General features: G+C 43.5%; 1 protein-coding gene across 3 annotated transcripts; it reads right to left on the bottom strand.

Annotated features, from left to right (window-relative positions):
• Positions 1–3,516: 3,516 nt before the first annotated feature.
• On the bottom strand, positions 3,517–21,349 carry LOC127023884 (myosin heavy chain, skeletal muscle, adult-like). 3 transcript variants are annotated; one of them, XM_050908192.1, is made up of 38 exons: positions 21,146–21,349; positions 20,914–21,057; positions 20,664–20,820; positions 19,546–19,573; positions 19,336–19,447; positions 19,150–19,242; positions 17,864–17,927; positions 17,673–17,771; positions 17,476–17,579; positions 17,257–17,395; positions 16,890–17,008; positions 16,644–16,793; positions 14,953–15,123; positions 13,709–14,019; positions 13,527–13,593; positions 13,003–13,090; positions 12,791–12,908; positions 12,113–12,236; positions 11,891–12,027; positions 11,534–11,789; positions 9,456–9,698; positions 9,174–9,350; positions 8,943–9,088; positions 8,761–8,851; positions 8,283–8,672; positions 8,040–8,166; positions 7,684–7,802; positions 7,170–7,366; positions 6,648–6,831; positions 6,396–6,561; positions 6,099–6,223; positions 5,582–5,890; positions 5,239–5,442; positions 4,828–4,953; positions 4,563–4,733; positions 4,373–4,477; positions 4,134–4,229; positions 3,517–3,712 (listed from the first exon to the last, which is right to left on the bottom strand). In XM_050908192.1, the coding sequence occupies exons 1-38, from the start codon at positions 21,347–21,349 to the stop codon at positions 3,557–3,559; spliced, it is 5,817 nt and encodes a 1,938-aa protein (XP_050764149.1). In that variant the 3' UTR covers positions 3,517–3,556. The 3 variants fall into 3 exon arrangements, with proteins under 3 accessions (XP_050764149.1, XP_050764148.1, XP_050764150.1); XM_050908191.1 differs by having other exon boundaries at positions 13,527–13,600; positions 13,713–14,019; XM_050908193.1 differs by having other exon boundaries at positions 13,527–13,600; positions 13,725–14,019.
• Between the last annotated feature and the right edge of the window lie 1,589 nt (positions 21,350–22,938).

Genomic DNA, 22,938 nt, shown 5'->3' with positions numbered 1-22,938 from the left:
TTTGATTTTGGTGGTTCCGTATTTCAATGTGGAGGCATGGACATAGTCCATCCTTCATTAAGGCCAGATTTTTGGCTGCCCAAGGCAGGTGTCTTTCAGGATGGGACAAACATTAAAAAGTGTTTTGGAATACTGTGATTTCACATACCAAGAGAGGAGGAAATTCTGAACATTTCCAAGAGCACTTAAGGATGGGAAAACTTCCTGCCTAGCTTAAATTATAATACTCTCTTCAATCATTAGTGTGTCTGCCATGAAGATCATCACATTTAGGCTCTCTGTATCTAAAAGCATTACCAGCTTGCAAAGTAGTGGTATGTTATACAATGCCCAATGTGTAAACCCACACTCTCAGCTCTCCCAGGAGCATCCCACACTCTGCCTGCCCTCCCAGTCCCCACCAGTACCTCTGCTTTCCCAAGGTGCACCTCCCTTCAGTGTTTTCAGCCATTTCTTTTGGCACCATTGCTCGCAAGGACTTCAGATGTGAGGAGGCACCAGACACAGCCTGCCTGCCTGACCCTCCTGCAGTGCCAGGACAAAGCAGACATTCAGAAAACAGATTTGTTGCCCAAGGTACTCTTTTACCCAGTGAGACAGGCATTGAGGTACTAAGGCAATGAGCGTGAAATGGGTGGATGGACAGTGGGTTCACAAGAGCAGTGTGGATTCCCCTTCCGGAGTGTAGGTACAGCTGTGACAGTCACTCCTAAGTGAGTTCCTGCACCCCTTTATTCTTCCTATCACACCTCTGGCCACTGAAGCCACAATTCTGCACCTAGGAACAGCAGCTACCTGCACCACGACCCAGCTACTTGAAGAGGGTTGATGTTGTAACTAGCAAAACGCTCTCACAGATGATCAAAAGCAGCAGAGTTGAAGTCCAAGGTCAGGTACCAACACCTAGATGATGTTTGTTTGATTGTTCCCTCCCTCCCTCGCTCCCTCCCTCCCTTCCTTCCTTCCTTCTTCTCCCTTTCTCACTTTTTGCTCTATCTCCATATCTTTCTCTCAATCTCTCTCCCCCCCTCTCCTTCTCTCTTGCTTTCTCTCACTCTCTGTTCCTTCCTTTTCTGTCATTGGGGAGGAACACACTTTTTTGTCAAGGCAATGTTTCTGGGTCCTGAGCGTATGACTTGGAAGTGCTTGGAGAACAACAATTATGAACATTATTATGACAAGTTATTGACACTAAGTGTCTGATAGTAATCATGGTTTTCCCAAGATCAGTTACCTTTGCATCAGCACTTATCAGGTCACAAGCAGTCTGACTCCAGAAATAGTGTGTCAATGCAAAATGACTCCTGTCCTCCAGCTAAGGCAGCGAAGCACAAAGTGAGGAGAAATTAGTTTTCTTTACTCCTCCCATTAATACTCCACTCTGACTCCAAGAAGTCTCCTACCATGCTTTCTGGGATGGCTGGTGGCAAGGCCAGGTCAGCCCAGTGCAATGTGTCGGACTTCTCTCCATTTCCCACACATGCAGTTTGAAGTAGATAATCTGACCAAGATGTTGTTGTTTAAGGAACCTGCAACGTTACCTTTCATCAGTTGAGCATTTAGGAACAAATTCTCAAGCCATAATTTCTTAGAGGTGAGAGAAGAGCCCCAACATTTTCAAGTGCTTCAAGTGCATCACGATTCTTCTACAGTCAGGCCAGGTTGTTCGCTTTGGATGGTCATTGTAATATTGTCCAAGGGGAACAGGGACTTTAGGCATCAAAATATGGTCCCCGCAGTTGTTGTGGTATTTGCTAGTCAGTCATCAGGTTTAAAAGGGTACCCATGGAGCTAGAAATACTTCTCCACGCTTTTACTGAGCCACAGTTGCAATACACTACCTTCAGAATTAGGCTTTTGGGGTTGGTTGGTTGGTGGGTTGTTTAAAGAAATATGTGCTTTAGTACAAATAAAATCCTTTTGCTTCCTTTCAAGGTGCGGAAGCAAAGGTTTTGCCTGGAAAGAAAGAATCCCACCTACTTCTTGGGAGCATACTGTGGGAAGGGAGAGAGGAGAGGGGTGGTTTCCCTTCTTTGGTGTCCAGATATCGCTGGCATTGATGCAGCTTTCACAGCTTCACACTAAGGATGCTGTCTCTCAAGAGCATCACTTACAGTGACACAGGAGTCAACACAGGGTGTCATCTTTTCCTTAAATATATTTAGCTGCTGCCTAGCAAAGGACTTCCATATTAGTTATAGCATGGAGGATTCTTGGTGTAACCTCAGCGTGCTTGGGAGAAGGAGGACCTCCTAATCCTGAATGCTGTTGCTGCAAACACACTGACCGCTGTGGTTAGTGCAAAAGGCTTCCTTCCTGCTGTCTCCTGCTCACTTCCCCTCCAACAACTCCAGCTCCCTTCCCCAGCTCCTTGAAGTACTCCTTGGAAACGTAGCGGTGTAGAGCTAGCCGGGAACCTCAAGGGAGCCGTAAGTGTCCCTCTAGTGAGAGAGAGCCAAGGCTCCTTTACCATTCCTGACATTTGCTTGTAGAATCTGCCCTTAGCAGCTACGCGATGCACCAGGGTCCAGTGCTGCCAGAATGGCTGTTCCGTATTTTAAGCTGCACTGCTGCTTCCTGTGCAGGTAATTAGGCAGTTGCCTCTGTTAAAAACCTATTCCAGATAAATGAAGCACTAATGTGAGCGTCATTGTGATCTCCCAGTGGGTACAATGCTCTTTGCTTCAGGGTGGAGGCACCAGTGGTATCCAGACTTGCCATCTGCTCAGACTGCACAGCTCCCTCATGGCACTGATGAGAATGGCAGGGATCGGGAGCCATCCTTTCTTCCTTGAAGCTCTTCCACATGGTCAGCTTTTCCTCATTTTTTCCTGCCCACGCATTATATTCTCATTTTAATTGTTTGCATTGTTACCCCATGTGGGATTGAAAAAAAAAGTCAGTGACTGTTGGCTACTTCGTTCCACCCAGCGTTTAGTTCACTTATACAACAAAAATCATCCATTGCTCCAAAAGGCAGACAGGAAGCACTGGTTGGCAGTGTGGAGCTACCATGTTTGGTGTTTCCCTGTATTCTCAGCATGTCAGACTCGGAGATTTCTTTCATGCCGTCATGTTCCCAGAGTTGTTCTCATTTCCAGTTTTAGATAATCAAATTCAGTTCCTTTTGGTATGTATCCTTGTAAACCTTGTAAAACATAGATTTACGATTTCTCTTCTTACAGAAAATAATTCTAATTTTAAATTACAATTCCATTGCTGGGAAAGACTGTAGTTTAGTGCAACAAATTTTGTTTGCTCTGATGGCTGTAACTGTTACAGTAGCTGGACTAGTACAGTTTCTGGATCTTACTCCAGAAAATAAATTAATTTCTGGAGCTTAGTCCTGAAAATTAATTGTTTGAAAACAACCAAAACTTAAGTAACGGCAGAATTGAATTGTAACAACCAAAAGCACTGCTTCTGCTGTGTATGCAAAGGAATCTACGGTCTTTATTCTCTAGACATTGACATGGTTACAAAGACTAATTACAGAAGCGACAGAGGGTTCACATTTTGTGCAGCCCTCAGGTCACTTTGTTGCCTCATGACATCCTCACTCTTCCTCTCCTATCTTCTTGCTGTGAAACTCCCGGCTCTTCACTCGGAGCTTGTTGACCTGCGACTCTGCAATGTCAGCCCGCTCCTCGGCTTCCTCCAGCTCGTGCTGGATCTTGCGGAACTTGGAGAGGTTGACATTGGACAGCTCCTCCTGTGCGGGGAGAGGAAGTCGGTGGTGAGGAGCCCAGGGCGGGGTTTCACTCTTCCTGCGCCTCGGCCTTGCAGGGCCCTTGGGGAAGGCACCAACTTCCATCCCCCACCCACCACTGCTTACACGTAAGCCTCACACAGACCTCCTCATCCGCCCTTATTGAGGACCCCACTGTGACAAGCCTCACCAGTACTGTGTCACACTTCAGGAGCTATTTCGTCACTTCGTCTTGTCATTTGTGCATTTATCCTCCCACTTGTTTGGTGCTTAGGTATCAGGGGGAGTTTATCTGGATGACAAAGACCCTAAAACCCTTGATTGTTGATCACTGGCATTTTCCAAATTTCTGATATTCATCTCCTCAGCACCTGTGTGACACCCACAGAAAGCAATGTTTGCTTATTCTCCAAGCAATACTTACAGCTTCCTCAGCTTGTCTCTTGTAGGATTTCACCTTCATTTGCAGCTTGTCCACCAGATCCTGCAGCCTGAGAATATTCTTCCGGTCTTCCTCAGACTAAAGCAGTCGGCAAACAGGAAAGAGAGTGAATTATTGGTTTCTCCATGCCACAAAATAACATTTCCCCTTGGAGTTCATGTGAAAAAGCTTTGACTTCCTGGGATGAGGGTGTGTCAGCCCAAGGAGGCCTCCTGCCTTACCTGGTAGGTCAGCTCCTTCACCCTCCTCTCGTACTTGCGCACACCCTTCACGGCTTCAGCGCTGCGCTTCTGCTCAGCATCAACCTCCCCTTCCAGCTCCCGCACCTGCAATGAGAAGCCCATCTTTGGAGCTTGCCTGGTGTTACTTCCATGACATGTTCACTCACGCACAAATACCAGCCCTACGCACTCTGGCCTCCAGCTTCTGGATTTGCTTCTTGCCTCCCTTCAGTGCCAACTGCTCGGCCTCATCCAGACGGTGCTGCAGGTCCTTCACTGTCTGGTCCAGGTTCTTCTTCATCCTCTCCAGGTGGGCACTGGTGTCCTGCTCCTTCTTCAGCTCTTCTGCCATCATGGCTGCCTGATGGGAGCAAAGGGTCAAAGCCATTTGGGGCTGGAGGCATTTTGGGGGAGCACACATCCACCATGAGCACTGAAAGGAGCCCCCGACTCACATCTGTGATGGCCTTCTTGGCCTTCTCTTCAGCATTGCGGGCTTCCTGGATCGTATCCTCCATTTCACCCTGAATTTGGGCAATGTCTGTTTCCAGCTTCTTCTTGGTGTTGATCAAGCTGGTGTTCTGCGCAAAGAGAGATAGCAAGACTTGTGTTCTGAGGCCTGCAATACCAAACCTGCAGGCTGAGCCAAGTCTTTACTCTTCAAGCTTGCATTTCAAAATCTGGAATTCTTTTTAAAATGCTTGTTTACAAAATGTCAGTGCTGGGCTTAGGTGATGGGCGCTGGCCATGCCTTCCCTTGTGGACAGCAGTAGAGAGGCCATTCTCCTACTCCCTATCCTCTGGTATATAGCAGCCCTCTGTGTTTGCTAAGTGTCAACACAACTGCTTTTGCACCACGCCCTTACCTGGGTATGGAGGAGCTGCACACGTTCAGTGGCATCCAGAAGCTCCTGCTCAGCCACTTTCCTCGACCGCTCCGTCTGCTCCAGGGCTGCCCGCAGCTCCTCAACTTCAGCCTGCAACAGGTTTGCTCTGCGCTCCACCATGGCCACCTGCTCCTTCAGGTCCTCCTGTGTCCTGAGAGCATCATCCAAGTGTATCTGGGTATCCTGGTAGGAGAGATAAGGTGAGGTGTATTTTTCCTATTTTCTTATTTCCTATTTTCACATCAATATAGAACTGATTGTAGAATAGGAAAACTTTTAGCTGTTTCAGAAACCAGTGAGCACCTGTTTAGTTGTGCCATACCTTGAGCACTGCCTGTGTGTTTCTCAGGTTCTTTTGTGCCTCCGCGGCCAGGCGGTTGGCATGGCTCAGCTGGATCTCCATTTCGTTCAGGTCTCCCTCCATCTTCTTCTTCAGCCGCAAGGCTTCATTCCTGCTCCTGATCTCAGCATCCAGGGTGCTCTGCATGGACTCCACAATTCTGAGGTGGTTTCTCTTCAGCTGGTCGATCTCCTCATCTTTCTCTGCTATCTTCCTGTCAATCTCAGACTTCACCTGGTTGAGCTCAAGCTGGAGGCGCAGGATCTTCCCCTCTTCATGTTCTAGGGAGGCCTGAATAAGAGAGAAACACTGTGTCAATAAAAGGATTTTACCTACAGTTTTTCTCTTCCAAACTACCTCCTACACAGAGAAATGGGACTGTGTTGCTCTGGATGATGTGGAAACAGAGGCCTTGACTTTCCTTGACAGCCCTAAGCTTTTGTCTTTCACACTGCTCCTCAGTACCTCTCTCTGGAAAACAATGATTATGGGTACATACCTCGGCTTCCTCCAAGGCAGCCTGGATTTCAGATTTCTCCTGCTCAATTTGCTTCTTGACTTTCTCCAGCTCATGAATTGCCTTTCCTCCCTCGGCAATCTGCTCCGTGAGGTCGGCAATCTCCTCTATGGGAACAAAGACCAACAGCATGGTCAGGCACAGAGCCGAATGGGAAGGGCCCTGCCCCACCACGGTGACGGGCATCTTTGCCGACCTGCAGGCACAGACCCATGTGGAGCGGTGGGTAGTGGTGGATAGGGAGAAAGCCCAGCCAGGAGCAGAGGGCCAGGGACTTACGCTGCAAGTTCTTGTTCTCACGCTTCAGCGTTTCCAGGTGGTCCAAGGACTCCTCATAGGCATTCTTCATCTTGAACAGCTCCGTGCTGAGAGAGCGAGACTCCTTCTGGGAGGCTTCCAGCTCAGCCTGCGTTTCCTCATACTTCTGCTTCCATTCTGCCAGGATCTGAAGGGAAATGGGGCGTGAGTATGGATGTGGCAATCAGGAGGGGATGCTCTGCCCAGGAGCCCCAGGCCTGGAGCCCAAAAGACCTTGTCAAAGTTCTTCTGCTTCTTATCCAGAGCTGCGCAGGCAGCATTCGATCGCTCCACATCAATCATTAAGTCCTCCACTTCATTCTGCAGCCTCTGCTTTGTCTTTTCCAGGGAAGCACATTTGGCATTCACAGCTTCGACGTGTTCCTCTGCATCCTGCAGGCGCTGTGCCAGCTTCTTCCTGGAAGGTGGTAAGCACAGCTCACAGTTAGCAAGCAAGGAGAAATCCAAACTGTGGTGCTTTTCTCAACAGCATGCTTAGCCACTTCTCCGTCTGTGGTCCACATTCCTCTTCTATTTGTCTACATACTACATCGTGTCTGTCTGCCATTCTCTGCCTCCTAGACATGTTTTCCTGTTTTTTTTTTTTCCAGCTGACATGCATTACAGGATGTATTTGCTATCTTCCTGGCACCCCACCCCAAAGCAGAACATTGAGTTCTTCCTGACAACATTACAGTGGTCTCCCCAAATTTCCATTCTTAGTCTCTGCCAGCCTTCCCCACACTCCTCATGTACTTGGCCTCCTCCAGCTCCTCCGTGCGCTGAATGGCGTCTGTCTCGTATTTGGTTCTCCACTGGGCCACTTCGCTGTTGGCCTTGGACAGGGCACGCTGCAGCTCCCCCTTGGCTTCCTGCTCCTCCTCATATTGTTCCCGGAGCAAGTCACAGTCGTGGCGTGCTGACTGCAAGCCATGGGCCAGGGCACTCTTGGCCTGTGGCAACAAGAGTATTCAGACAATGAATGGAAATAGCCTGGGAAATGAAACAGCCTGACTGATATGTTATTGGACACTGGATTATTCTTCTATGCCAAATGACAACACTACATTGAATGGGGAAAGAAGCAGGAATTGACAAAAGAAATAATGGATAAACTCCAGGGAATAGCTAACATAAGAGAGTTGCACTGAATTACCCAAGTGTTTTTTTTCCTGTCTCATCATGATAGTTCTGTAGTTGCATGTTTCTGAAGCACCTCTTAGAGAGGAGGAATCTAACGGATAAGACAGAATTTGGAAAGCCTTCTCACCTTTATCTCTTCCTCTAGGTGCCTCTTGAGTTCCTCAATCTGTTGGGTGAAAGCCTGCTTGCCTCTTGACAGCTGAGAAATCAGAGCATCTTTCTCCTCCACCTGGCGTGAATATTCACCTGGGAAAGTTTGCAGATACACAAGCCTTTTATTGCCATTGATGACTGTATTGTGGACATTTGGGACTGTAAAACCAGAGAGTTAGCAGACCTTGCAGAAGCTTATGATCCCATTTCATGTATTTCTCATTACAGGGGAGACAAAGCATGTTGGACAGACTATGTGCCCAGAAGGGTCATTTCTGCAATAACTCTCTGACATTATTCATTTGCACGTCAGAGATGTGTATGTCTTACCTGATTCTGTCTGCAGACGAGCTCTTTGAGCATTGAGGTCATTGATCATGCGCTGATGCTCTTCTTCCTTTGTCTTAATCTCACTTAGCTGATCTTCCAGTGTGCGGCACATCTTCTCCAGGTTTGCCTGTGTGTCAACATATGGAAGGGGAGGGATTAAACATCCACACTCTTAATAATAGCAGGTGCAAGAAGTTTTATTGCATTCCACTGGGCCAACGAACCTAGAAGGTATTTGTGTACCTTGGCTTTGGAGACAGACTCCATGTTACTGGCCAAGTCGTCAATCTCCATCTTCAGCTCACTCTTCTCCTTCTCCAGCTTCTGCTTCACTCGTTGCAGGTTGTCGATCTGCTCCCCAAGCTCAGCTGTGCTGTCCGCATGCTTCTTCCGCAGGGCGGCAGCCGTGGCTTCGTGCTGCAGCGTGGCCTCTTCGAGGTCACGGCGCATCTTCTGAAACTCTGCCTCGCGCTTCTTGTTCATATCGATCTGAGCTGCAGTAGCCCCACCTGCTTCTTCCAGCCGCTCGCTGATCTCCTCTAGCTCCCTCGAGAGGTCAGCCCGATGCTTCTCTGCTTTTGCCCGAGAGGTTCGCTCTGCCTCAATTTCCTCCTCCAGTTCCTCAATACGAGCCTGGGGAACATTAGGCACCCTTCACACCCATGCCCTCCTCCTACCTGACCTGTGTCTGGGTGAGAGAGGGGAAGGAACAGAGACTTACCTGCAGCTCCTTGATCTTCTTCTGTAACTGCATGCCCAGGGCTTGCTCATCCTCGATTTTGCTCTGGATCTGGTTGATTTCAAAGTCTTTCCTTTGGGCAAAGCAAACCGTGTTAGAGCTCAAAGAGAAAAGGCAAGTGCACCAGCCCAGCACTCACTCTGTGGCCCCACAGCCACACTTACTTCTTCAGTTTCTCATCCAGCTGCTGCTTATCATTCTCCAAATCCATTATGCTGTCATGGGCCAGCTTCAGGTCTCCTTCGAGTTTCCTCTTAGCTCTCTCAAGGTCCATGCGCAGTTTCTTCTCTTGCTCCAGGGACCCTTCCAGCTAAGCAGAACAAGACCATCAGGGCTCTGCCAGCCAGGTTGAACTCCATACCTGTCCTGTTCTTGCTGTCTGCCGGTGTGCTTACATCGTCCACTTGCTGCTCCAGCTTGGTCTTAGCTTTGGTCAGCGTATTGACTTTGTCCTCTTCTGCCTGCAGGTCGTCCAGTGTCTGCTGATGGGCCTCTTGGAGGGCTTTCTTCTCTTTTGTCAGCTTGGCGATGGTCTCGTCCTGGGCTGCCATCTCCTCTGTGAGGTTTTTCACCTTTGAGAAGAAGGGAGCAAGTGCAGATAAAGGAAGTAGATATAGAAGTCCTGTAACAGCACAGTGCTCTTTTCTGGAGCATGAGTGACAGGTTCTGCCTCATACCTTGTTTTCTGTGGCATGTTTTTCCTTCTCAACCTTGGCCAGTGTTAACTCAAGGTCATCAATATCTTTCTTCAGCTCTGAACATTCATCCTCCAGTTTCCTCTTCTTGGCCGTCAGCTCAGCATTAATTTCCTCCTCATCCTCAGCCCTTTCAGTCACCTCTTTAATTTTGGCTTCCAACTGGATTTTGGTTTTGATGAGCTGGTCACATCTTTCCTCAGCATCAGCCAAGCTATCTGCTTCCTGGTGGGGAGACACAGATTTTCTTTTTTTATAATATTTGGAAGTTTTGCTTCTTTATCTTTTGTCTTACTAAATTGACATATGTAAAAGCCATGTCTGAAATAGCCCTTCCACTCAAACAGCTGAACAATGTTGTCAGTTTTTCTGTCTCTGAAATAGTTATGCAAATTCTCAGTTTGGAATGACTTCAATTTTTTGGGGCTCTTTCAAAAATATCTCTCAGAATTTGTAGTTGTGAGAATACCTCATGCACTTACAGGCATTACAAAAATGTGACCATCTCTGTTACCAATTTTCAATGGAATGAACTTGCAGGCTTTTTGCTTCATACACAGTAATCAGTGGCTTCCCTTTTGTAATTGTTGCTGAACTCAGTGTTACGTGAGGATGTAAAGGATTTATTTTTCTCAAGAGAAAAACTGTTAGATAAAAAAGAATATCGCTCTTCTATATTCATTAAAATTACTACACGTCCTATAGAGGTATTGCCTTTTAAAAAACATGCATACTTGTCATATTTCCAGCCTGTCTGTCTGGAGTTTTCAATGCTGCTTTCAGCTGGCTTTCTATTCCTTCAGTCTTTGATATTTCATTTGAATAGCTTTGTCCTAAATGAGTTTAACTGACAGATACCTTTAGAAGTAAGAAGATCAAAATCTGTGTCTATTTCTCTCTTTCAGACTAAGGAAAAAACCCTACGTTTCCCATTTTTTAACTGAAGACTCAAATTGCTATGTAACTAGGGGAAACATGAATAATGTATTTGGTAATTTCAATGCTTTCAATAATTCAATGAGTAATTCAGAATTGCTTTGTAAGATGGGCTTTGAATATCAAATACTGTTGGAATATATTTTAAAATAATAATTTATTTTTCTAAATTTGATGTGCCTACAAGGTTCATGGGATATTGTTAATAACAAATCTACCCCATGGCATATGATGAAAATCCAGGTTGCAGATGCAGATCACTACAGTACTTAGAAATGAAAGATTTTGCTTAATTACTCATCTGCTTTGTTATTCTGCATTGTACTAAATTATGTCTATATAATACAGAGGTATGAAGTGCCTACCCAGAGATGATGGTTTAATATTATTATACATACTTATGCTCTCCAAATTTGGTATACACATTTTGCATTTAATGGTTATGGATTAAAGTGGGATGGGCAGGACTCAGACAACCATTTCACTAGGGAGGTTCAACATCTGCCTGTATCAGGGTGTATCTACACATTCCTTTTCGTCTTCCCAGGGAATATTGAGCACTCTTGAGCATAGTAAAACACCATAGAACAACCCTGGAAGATGAAACTTTTGTTCAGAAGCAGGAGCTCTGGATTAATTTTTTTTAGACTGAGGAGAAATTTCCAGCCGTATTTCCCACTTCCTGAATGAACAATTATCCATTAGTTATTAAGTGGCTGAATTTACAAGCATGAATTTGAATTCTAGGTTGCATTTACTGTCCAAAGTTAATTAATCCTGGTGAGATAGAGCTACTGCCTGCAGGACTCCCCTGCTCAAAGGTAGTCGGGGATTCAGGTACAACCTTGTCCTGAGTATTTCATCTTGGCTGGCTATAGACCACTTCTTCCTCAGAAAGCAAGAGCATTGACTGCCACTTGGAGCTCCCTGCTTCTTTGTACTGGCTGCCAGAGGGTTCACCGTGCTGCTGTGAGACACTCGTTTCTTCAGCTTCACAGTCAACATGACGTATAATTCAACAAATGTCTGACATCTGGCATCTATAGTCTGACCTTCTGCTTGTGAAAGAGCAGTCTGAATGTATAGACTCCTTTTCTGAGTGGGAAATAAATGGCGATACTCACAGCCTGCACTTGGAGCTGCAAATCATTTTTCTCCTGCAGCAAAGAAACCATTTTCTCCTCCAGCTCCTTCCTCTTTGCCTCAGACTTTGCAAGCTCTTCCTTGGTTTTCTCAAACTCTTCTTTCATGTTGGCCATCTCCTTCTCAGATTCTGCACTCTTCAGCAAGGGCTTGATTTTGAAGAACAGCTTCATCCAAGGCCAGTGTTTGACGTTCATGAATGCACGAACGTTGTACTGGATGCAGAAGATGGACTCCCTGAAGCATAATTAAAAGGTACATTGAATATTTTTGGTATGATGACTGCCAACACTTTCCCCCAAGTACAGTGACTTTATCTGAAGATGAGGAAAGTCTACCTTCTCTGCACCATTCTCTGGTACTCCACTCTCATCAGGAAGCCCCTGCACCTGGCCTGTGTGCGAGTGATGAGCTGTGCCAGCTTCTCATCCCTCATCTCCTCCAGCAGTCCCAGCAGCCCAGCTTTGAAGAACACCTTGAGAAAGGGAATGTTGCAGTACATCACTGTCAGGCAGAGCAAAGCACAGACGTGCAGTGAGTGAGTCAAGGAGGGTTTGTACCTTGGTGTGGCCAAATTTGTACTGGGTGTGGTCCACATCGATTGACCCAAGAAGCTTCTCAGAAGCCTTCTTGCTATCAATGAACTGGCCCTCTGGGATAGCACTGGCATTAAGCACCTTGTATCTGTGGATTGAGAGGAAATATGAATGAAGGCAATCTCAAGTCATAAGGTTATACTGTTCATTGAAATTAACAGCAGTCTTTGCAGCAGAATGAGGCTGAGGAAGTCAGAATTTCATTCCTTGTTTAGAGATACAGTTATAATGAAGTCCGAATCTGATAACAAAATTAAGGAAACTTTTACTGTCTTCAGGTGATCAGTCATAGATGAAAAGAAGACACTGATCTCCAGCCATTTCCATACCTTCCATACCTTTTTCACTTAAACTATGCTGTAGAAAATTGCTAGAGAGGAACATTGCCACTACGTGTATAGGAAGAAAGCATCTTCCCCTGAAACTTGCAGCTGATACAATGGCCAAAGCACTCCATCTGAGTGTGTAATTTTTGTCCGAGATTGTGTTGTAGCCGCATCCCAATCTGCATTTTTTTATCTTGTAAGCATTGGCTTGTGTAGCTCTGTTGTGCTTCCATATTCAGACACTGGCAAAGTTCAGCTGTTTGATGAACAACAATCAGTGAGGACACCTGACGTCTCTTCATTTCATAGCTCTTACCTCTGTTTGAAGTCAGCATAGAGGACTCTGCTGGGGAAACCTTTCCTACAAATTCTGATGCCTTCCAGCACACCATTACACCGCAGCTGGTGAAGTACCAGTTCATGCTCCATGGCACCTAGCAATTCATAGCATAAATGAATGCCACAGTTTCCAGTGCAGAGGGGAATGACTGTATCAGAGGAAGTTCTCTTTCTGCTTGAGCGTCTTACCAGGTGTTTTTGTTTCATTTGGGATGATGCAACGGACAAAATGGGGGTGAGTGCTCCGTAGATTGGTCATCAGCTTGTTTAGGTTCTCCTGTGGGACCATGATTTAGTGTGTGTTTATATGAAATATGGAAAAACAAACTCTTAGGTTCTTTGAACTTAGCATAAAAGGCCTATTAATGGAGATGCACTGGGCTGAAAATTATCAACTGATAATACCTCAATCAATAGCTCAGTCACCTCTGATTCTGAACATTGAATATCACCTTTTAGGTTAAGAAAAAAGTTACCATCAACGCAATGAGAGATAGAGGGTGAGTACTTCATAGCTTTATGAGAAAATTCATGTTTATTTTAAGTGTAAGTTTAGGACTTTACAGTGTCATTTTTCATTCCATAAGGTTTTGGGATTTTTTTAATGAAGATCTGAATGGAAGTTGTTTGTTCGGTTTTTTCTGTGGCTAAGCCTGTTGAAAGTGTATTTTAATTCTAATTTGCATAGATGAAAAGGTGAAGTGTTTACTTACCCGGAAAAGAGCTGAGACAGTCTGGAAAGAAGAACCCTTCTTCTTGCCACCTTTCTTACCACCACCACTAGCCTCTGATAAAGTGAAGATAATGAAACATTTATAGCTTTGGGGCCCATTCATGATTCCACAATTTTGTAGACCCACTGTGCACCAAAGAAAGAGATTACATTTCAGAGAACTGACCTGCCTCTCCACCAGCAGAGGCAAAAAGTAATGCCAGTGTCTTCACAGATGATTTCTGGTACAACCCAATGACAGTTTCGTTTAGAGGGTCCTTGTTCTTCTCAAGCCAACCAGAGATGTTGTAGTCCACTGTACCAGCATAGTGCACCAGGGAGAAGTGGGCCTCAGCCTTGCCTTTGCCAGGCTTGGGCTTCTGGAAGTTGTTGGACTTGCCCAGATGCTGGTCGTAGAGCTTGTTCTTGAAAGAGGTGTCAGTTGCCTTGGGGAACATGCACTCCTCTTCCAGGATGGAGAAGATGCCCATGGGCTGGGAGAAGCAGCAAAAAAAAAGCACAGATCTGCCTTCAGAAGGAGACTGCAGTAAGGCACAGGAAACTGAGAAATGGATTAAAGTTTTAGATAAAAAATGGATCAAATCTTTGTTAAGTAAGTTTTGCACATGCAGTTCTAGACAAAATATGAATTTGTGTCTGAAACTAATGCATTTCAGAACTGATAGTGTCACAATAATCACACAAAGTTTTCTAAATAATTTGGAAAGTCTGATGAATCAAAAGGAGATTTTTTTTTTGCATTAATGCTTTCACAAAGTAAATTTGTGTAGATGAAGGCGTCTTACTAAAATTGATCCTTCAGCTACTTCCTGAAATCTTATTTTTGATGAGATATCTTTCTTTTCATTCCTATACAAGAGGATGTTACACAAAACAGTGTCAGGTCATAGCGATGGTTTTATTCATCCCTGTTCAGCCAGTACCTTTTTTGTAAATACACCTACGATTTTACTTAGAAATTGTGTTTCAGAAATCAGTATTTGAATCATCATCATAATACTGAACACTGTGTCTCATTTTCTGAAAAGAGATCTTTCATCTTTGTACAATAGAAAACACACCTACAGAGAATCCTTGCCATCAAATTATGTGCGATCACATTAATTCTTATATTGCCAAACAAGCAAAATTACAGTTAATTTTTGTAAAATGCATAATAATGTAGTTAATGAATAACCTAAAGGTACTTCATTTGTAGCCTAATCAGAAAGGTCCTTAGAAATTACTTTCTGAATATATACAATATTTGAAATGAAAAGGTACTTTTTGAATACAAATAGCCAGGAACATAAATGAATAATAATAGGTAGGTTTGTGAAGCATTAGGGCAAGAAAAAATAAGGCTGAAGAAAAATCCTAAAATTCTGTCATGAAAAATAACAAAATCTTAAATGTAATCAACATACTTTTTCAATGAGCTCAATGCAGGCAGCCAGGTCCATCCCAAAGTCAATGAACTCCCATTCAATTCCCTCCTTCTTGTACTCCTCCTGCTCCAGCACGAACATGTGGTGGTTGAAGAACTGTTGCAGCTTCTCATTGGTGAAGTTGATGCACAGCTGCTCCAGGCTGTTGAACTGCTCAGTGCAAAGACAAGATTTACTCATTCTCAAAGTGAAGAACTACCTGTATCGCTTTCTCCTGTGCACTCAGAATCCCATGCAGGGATGCCCAGTCAAAACAAAGATTTTTTTAATGTTAAAACATCCTATTAACTATTTTTAAAGAGGTTGTGGGTTTTTTGCTCTTTGCTACCTGAATGATATTTACATCTATAATTTATTTTTAAATCAAATTCCAAAGTGATTTCATAGTCCTATCGCTATCAAGGTGCAATTTACATCACTCTTTTCTCTCGTATTATGCAAATTTTCCCATTGCCTTTACAAAAAAATAAGACATTGTCAGTGTTTGCCAATCCTGGCTTGGACTCAGGTACCTTCCCCAAATGTCTATAGAACTTCCTTGTCTGCACTAAAGGCAGACAATGCATTCTTCCTGTTGGAATCACCCTTTGGCTCTTCAGAAGCAAAGGATATATATTACTCTCTTTTTCCAAAACCTTGACACAATTTTGCATGGGACTTAAGTCTATCTTTCTCTTCCTACACTCCATGTTATTGTATTTTTGGTATTTGTGTGCTATTTGTCAGTGGATTTTTTTAATACTAACCTGAAATCATTGAAAAGTTACAACATTTGTGCTAATCACGTAAAAGGCAGCTGCTTCTTCCTTGTGTATCCCATAAAGCTATTACATGCAGATCCATTGAAGCTCATGGATTGTACTGGAGAAAAAGCAGTGACATATACAAGGAAGAAAAGCATTTCCAGAAAATAAAAAAATAAATTTTTAAAAAAAGCCACAAAACTTGATTTGAAATTGCAAGTAAATGGAATATTTTCAAAAAAACCCACTATAATTCTTCAGTTTCTCTTGAGCCCTACGTGCTGGTTTCAGCTGGGATAGAGTTAATTTTCTTCTTAGTAGCTGGTACAGTGCTGTGTTTTGGATTTAGTGTGAGAATGATGTTGATAACACTCTGATGTTTTAGTTGTTGCTAAGCAGCGCTTAAAAATCCTTAAGTCAAGGATTTTTCAGTTTCCCATGCTCTGCCAGCAAGCAGGTGTACAAGAAACTGGGAGGGAGCACGGCCAGGACAGCTGACCTGAACTAGCCAAAGGGGTATTCCATACCATAGAACGTCATGCCCAGTATATAAGCAGGGGGGAGCAGGCTGGGAGGCATGGGTCGCTGCTTGGGCATCAGTCGGCAGGTGGTGAGCAATTGCATTGTGCATCACTTGTCTTTTCTTGGGTATTCTTTCTTTTTTTTTGTTATATTCCTTTTCATTACAATTATTATTATTATATCATTATTATTATTATTATTAGTTAGCAGTGTATCTTATTTCACTTTAGTTATTAAACTCTTCTTATCTCAACCCACGAGTTTTACTTCTTTTTTTCCTCCTCCTCACCCCAGTGGGAGGGGGGAGGGGGAAGCAGCTGCGTGGTGCTTAGTTGCTGGCTGGGGTTAAACCACGACACCCTAATTGCCTTTTCAAGATTTTACTATGATTTCTGTGGTACTTGCATCAAAGATCTCGAAGCCAGCAATGTCCAGGACACCAATGAAGTACTGTCTGGGCTGCTTGGTATCCAACTGTTGGTTGATGCGAATAACCATCCACAGGAACATTTTCTCATAGACAGCCTTTGCCAGAGCACCAACTGCATTGTTCACCTAAAACAAAGAAGAATGGAGCAGAAGAAAAACAATATCTGGAGCAAATAGTAAGTGATACCAGCCAGAGGTTCCCAGTCACCAGCTGGTTATTACCTGCTGCACGGTTTGACCCTTGGTCACATATTCATTCCCAACCTTGACTCGAGGGTAGCAGAGGGCCTTGAGCAGGTCTGCTGAGTTCAGACCCATCAAATAGGCAGCTTTGTCAGCAACTATACACAAAGAGAGAGGAAGATAGTGACAGAGGAGAAGTGATCATTGAAAGTGGACGTCCTCTAAGATGTAGCTGTAGGTTTCAGCACTACAATCTTGTGATAGCTTGAAAGGAAATTTAGAAGCATGAATATTATGGAAACTGAGATTATGTCTTTATGAAAGCAAATTGGAGCAAGATACCTGAATGCCAACTGCCAGCTATGTAACTGTTTCTCTTATTGGGAGTTCTAGATTTTGTTAATACCTTCTGTGCCATCCGGCTCTGCCTGCTCCTCACGCTGCTTCTGCTTGAACTTCAAGTTCCCGTAGTGCATGACAGCCCCTGTCAGCTTGTAGATGGCTGTTTTCTCATCAGCAGTGAAGCCCAGGATGTCAATGGCACTCTGGCAACAGAACCAGTCAAATAAACCTCTGGGCCATTAAACGGAACTTTCACCATACCAATATGCTCTGTGTCACTTACATCTGTAGCCATCAGCTCCTCCTGGTCATTAATGCTGGCAACAGTGATCTCACCTTGACTCACAAAGTGATAGTCATATGGGTTGGTGGTAATGAGGAGCATGTCTGTAAAGAGGAATAGGACATATCTGGGCATAAGAATGAAGATAAATGTTCAACACGTTCAGATTCCATCAAAAAATTTATAATACTTCCTACCAATTAGCTCTGGCTTCTTGTTGGACATGATCTGATAGAATATGTGGTAACTTCTTTCTGCCTTGAGCTGGAAAGTGACTCTGGACTTCTCCAGCAGATCTGGTAAGGACGGTAGGACAGAGTTAGGCCTGAGAAAGTACACTGAGGTGGAAAAGGAGGAAGGAATGTGACGAGGTCAGGAGGTCTCTTACATGTTTCAATGTCAGCAGAAGCCAGTTTGCCTGTGGCCCCAAAGTGAATCCTGATGAATTTACCCTTAAGAGAGGAGGAAACAAAAAAAGAGATGACAGTTTTAAGGAGAGGATAAGTAGACTGAGTTTGGAAGTTTCACTCTGAAGTGGATTCGAATGAATTTGCCCTTTAAAGGGGAAAGAAAAAAGGCATTTCGAAATTTCATTAAGACTGTAAGTATGTAACCTTACATTCTCCACAGAGGACAGGATTTAAACTTAGAAGTTGTTTTGAGTTTTTTTCTTATTTTTCTTAAAAAATACCAAAACAGAACAAAAAAATTCAGGAAACTCTCTATATTGGCAATACTAAGGTAAAGATCTGAGTTGAGTTATTATTATTTAGTGGATAACCCTGAATGCACAGGAAAAAGAAAACCATTAAGCAAGCCTTTTATTAGGTCATTTATGCCTCAATTCAAGCAGATGGATGTAGAGAAAGCCAAGATGCAGTTGCTTCATTTTTTAATCAGATAGGATGCTGTGAAGGTGGATTTTGGTGGTGTAAATGTTGAATGAGTTTTTTTGATCTTGTGGAAAAACAGAAGGCAGTTGTTATTTTCTGAGTTGTGGGGATAGGGGCAACACACCCAGAGCACAGAACTTCAGGCTGAGACTGGGGATTGGTATTGTGATTTGTCAAGGACATTCACAGCTTATCTAATAAAATTTATGAATGGCTTTTTGCACTAAAATGATCAAAAGGACATGTCATAGAGTAGTTTGGTTTCTGATAGAATGTCTTGAAGACATCTTTGTCCCTATCCCTTTCCAGACAACTTGTATCAAGGTCCGAACAGTCAGATTAATAGACCTGCCTAGTTCTGTGTCTAAAAACTGGAGATTCATATTTTTGCTGATCTGATGCAGGCAATTTCCATCCTGTCTGTCTTTTCCTCCTTCCCTCCCTTCCTTCTGCATTATATCAATTTACACAAATTTGTATCTACAGTCTGCATGACAGACATAAGGAGTATGTGTGTGTATATTTAAAATTATTAAATAATATAGATATTTATACATATTTAAATGATCCCTCTTTGTAAATATTTGTTTTCTGTACTACACTTTTAAATGTATATTGTTAATTAGATAGTCTAGTTAGATAGTTTTTAGTGGACAAAAATATGAGGAAAATATTAGTTCAATGAATACAATCATCTGACCATAACACTTCAGAAGTGACAGCTTGTGTTCTGACATCCTTGTTCACCTGTAAATGTCAACTTCTCTGATCAAAAACTCACAAAGCGTGAGGAGTTGTCGTTCCTCACGGTCTTGGCGTTTCCAAAGGCCTCCAGCAGTGGGTTGGCGCTGATGATTTGATCCTCAAGCGTTCCCTGCAGGATGATAATTATTGCTGGTTATCCTTTCCAAAAATCATGTCAGGAACAGAGGAAAGCATTGATTCAAGCTAGTATCTATTAATTTACCTGCATTTTGCCTGCCTGCTCCTCCTTCTTCTTCTCCCCACTTGCTGCAATTGTTGCAAAGTACTGGATGACACGCTTTGTGTTCACAGTCTTCCCTGCACCGGATTCTCCGCTGTCAAACCAAAGAGAGAAGCAGAGAGCGTGTGGTCAGGCAGGAGGTCCCCTGACACCGGGCAGCCCCACAGGGACCCAAGCAGGGGGTGTACATACGTGATCAGGATCGACTGGTTCTCGCGATCTGTGGAAGAGGCACAAACAAATAGACTTTGTAAATGAAGAACACAAAAAGACTGAAAATTAATGCAGTAAATGTAAGTTATGACAAGAAAAATGTCTGCATGTTTTTTCTTTTGCTTGCTAGTAACAGTTTCTAAAAATTCAATTCTTTGCAAAGTAATGCTTTTCCATGAACAATGAAAACCCTTGAAGGGTTGTGTGTTTCTTCCCTACTGCACTCTTTACAGTCTTTTTTCTCCTGCATACAGTAAATTGTTTCTGGTTTTATTGTTTTAATTTTCTGCTACACAGACTGTATTTAGAGCAGAAGTAGAGAAAGGGAGAGTAAGAACCCACAACAAAGGAATCCTGAGGATGGGTAATAGTTCTGAACCCAATAGCACAGAGAAAGAAAGGAATGAAAAAGTGGAAGCAAAACTAGGAGCAATACATAATTCTATTTCATTTTTTCATGCCATGGTTTTATCAAGACAAATCTGAATATTTGTCATATTGATGACTCCTGTAGCCCTTTGGTGAATTAACTTCACATTGTTAGACAGAATTTTCACATCACATATGGATTTCATGCCCTGTTCACTTTCATTATTTCATTACAGACATAATTATATTCCTTGCTCCACCTAGTCCATTTAGCTTATCATTTTTCCTGACACACTAACTATCTGTGGTAATATACTTCCTTTTTAGAAATACTAATGTGAAAAAAACCTGTTTAAATTAGCAGTGATTAATGCTATGACTGAAATAAAACTTTAATCATGTGTTAAGAAAATATCAGCATATTTATCAGGGAAACTCTGTGATTAGTTTTAAAATGTCTTTTTGATGGAATCACTCTGACAGCCACTCGCCTGTTAGCATGAACTTAAAACAAACAAACGAACAAGTAAAATGCCAAAACACCTCTATTGAATACAGGGGTGTCTTTCATTTAAAATGGTAGAACAATGGTGTGACGATAGCAAAACACACGATAGTATGTATGCATCAGAACCACAAAAGCTTTGAAAAAGTATTATTACCGAGACAGAGTATCCCTTCAGAGAATTTCATGGTACAATCCTTCTGAGACAGATGGAGTCACTCACCAGTTAGCATGAACTGATAGGCATTGTCAGAGATGGAGAAGATGTGTGGAGGGGCCTCCTGGCGCTTCTTGCCTCGGTAGGCCAACACCACTTCTGGGTTGTACACCGGCAGCCACTTATAGGGGTTGACAGTGACACAGAAGAGACCCGAGTAGGTCTGCAAGGAAGGGAGAGAGCACATTGGCTTCCACTTAGCCTGGCAGAGCAGTTCCTCCTAGCTACCCAAAGGAAGACTGCTGCTGGTACTTACATAGATCATCCAGGCTGCATAACGCTCTTTGAGGTTGTACAGCACAGCGGGTTCGTGGAGGTGGGTCATCATGGCCATGTCCTCGATTTTATCGTACTTGGGAGGGTTCATGGAGAAGATTTGATCTTCCTTCACATTCAGGGTCTGTCAATGGAAAGAAAGGTACATGCATATCAGCTAAGATCTCAGAGTGGGAATTAAATGCAGTTTGTAAATCTTGCATTTTACCCACCTCTCCACCTTCAGTCTTGACAGTGACCTTCCCTGATTCTTTGCTCTGGATTGTCCCTTTCACAAAGGATTCCTTAGCATGTACCACAAAGACGGATGTCTTGGCATCAAAAGGCTTGTTCTGGTCTGCAATTCTTTCCTTCTCTGACTTTCGGAGGTAAGGAGCCGCCTCCCCAAAGATGGCCATCTCAGAGTCCGATGACATGGCTGCACTTTATGGAGGGGCTCGTCAACAGAGAACACTGTGGAAAAGCAGATATGTTGCCCAAATGAGTCAACATTTTTCTTGCCATGCAGTTTATTGAAAAAGTTAAACAGCGTCATAGAATGTGTGATTTGGGAAGAACCTCAGGCAGTTCTTTGGTCCACCTTCCTGTGCAGAGCAGTGCAAATGTTGGATCAAGTTACCCAGAGCCTTTTACACTGAAATTTTACTATCTCCAAGAATGGAGATTCCTCAGTCCCTCTGCATCCCTGTTTAATGTCTGACCACCCTCATGGTGAATTTTCTTTTCCTAACACCTGATCAAAATTTCTATTGGTGCAACACATGTCTGTTGTCCCTCATCCTTTCACTCTGCACATCTGAGAAGAGTCTGGCTCTTTTTACTGTATAACCACCCACTTTTTGTTGAAGATAGCAATAAGACAACCGCATTTTAATTTTGTCTCCAGAGTGGACAACCCCCACCCTTTCAGCCTCTCCTCAGACATCATTTGCTCCTACCTATGTTGGAAGCTCTCCACTGGACTCACTCCAGAATGTCAACGTCTTTCTTGTCTCTGGGGAGCACCAGACTGAACACAGTGCTGCAGATATGGGAGCTGCATGCAGGGGAAGAATCACTTCCCTTTACCTGCTGGCTACACTGTTACGAGTGCCTGACAATGTGCTGTTGGCCTTCATTCCCCCAAAGGCACACTGCTGACACACGTGCACCAGGACACGTGACCCTTTTCTGCAAAGGTGTTTTCTAGCCAAATGACAGCCAACATATCCTGTTGTACGGGGCTATTCTTTCCTACATGCAGGACTTCACGCTGCCTTTACTAAAATTTGTGAGGTTCTTGTCAGCTCCAGGCTGAAGACTTTTGGGAGCCTTCTTGAAGGTAAGATTGCTCTGTAGCATATTCATGAGTCCCTTGGTTTGATCTTAGCTGCCCAGTTCCTGAGGATGCATTCCATCGATTATTTGGGTTGCTAATGGTAATGATAAATATTAAGCTCCTAGCACTGGCATATTTCTAGCACTGATGTGTTCTGTAATGTGATTCAAATTTTGAAAAGTGCCAACTGAAAGATTTGTGTTTCTTTTTACATTTCTAGACATCTACATAACTTTGAAATATGGCTAAAAGTCACTTATGCCTTGTCAAGCTGAGCAGGGCAATTTCTACATTCTTTTCATATTCTGTGTCTAGGGCCCCCAACCCCTCCTCAAAAAGTTGCTCTTCCCAGTTAGATTGATAGGCCCCAGGAGACTGGAGGTTTCACCAGGAAAATTTTAGATGAAAGCATTTGTGGAGGAATGCTGCAAGGCTACTGTGATTGAATGCAACATCAATAAAGCACTTGCAATTTTGTAAGCTCAAAGCTTTAAAAGCATGCTATAAATGCTTTGTGTCCTTCTGCAAGTAAATATTAAGCAATGGCTTCCAAAGCAGAACTGAAGTATCACAGTGAGGCACTATACCAGAGGAAGAGGATATTCACACCACCTACCTGGAGTTACCACACCAAAAAGCTATTAAAAGCCTTGCTTGCCTATACACAAAATAGAGATAGGTGATTCC

Source organism: Gymnogyps californianus, chromosome 19 (genome assembly GCF_018139145.2).
Source record: "Gymnogyps californianus isolate 813 chromosome 19, ASM1813914v2, whole genome shotgun sequence".
Classification (NCBI taxonomy): domain Eukaryota; kingdom Metazoa; phylum Chordata; class Aves; order Accipitriformes; family Cathartidae; genus Gymnogyps; species Gymnogyps californianus.
The sequence above is the reverse complement of the archived record's forward strand: the minus strand, read 5'-3'. Positions and strand labels throughout refer to the sequence as shown.

Excerpts from the sequence above, each read along its gene's own strand:
- LOC127023884 (XM_050908191.1), bottom strand. The coding sequence starts at position 21,349 with ATGTCATCGGACTCTGAGATGGCCATCTTTGGGGAGGCGGCTCCTTAC. Across the intron at positions 19,448-19,545 it reads AACCAGTCGATCCTGATCAC|CGGAGAATCCGGTGCAGGGA; the intron begins GTATGTACACCC and ends TTGGTTTGACAG. Across the intron at positions 17,580-17,672 it reads CAAGAAGCCAGAGCTAATTG|ACATGCTCCTCATTACCACC; the intron begins GTAGGAAGTATT and ends TCCTCTTTACAG.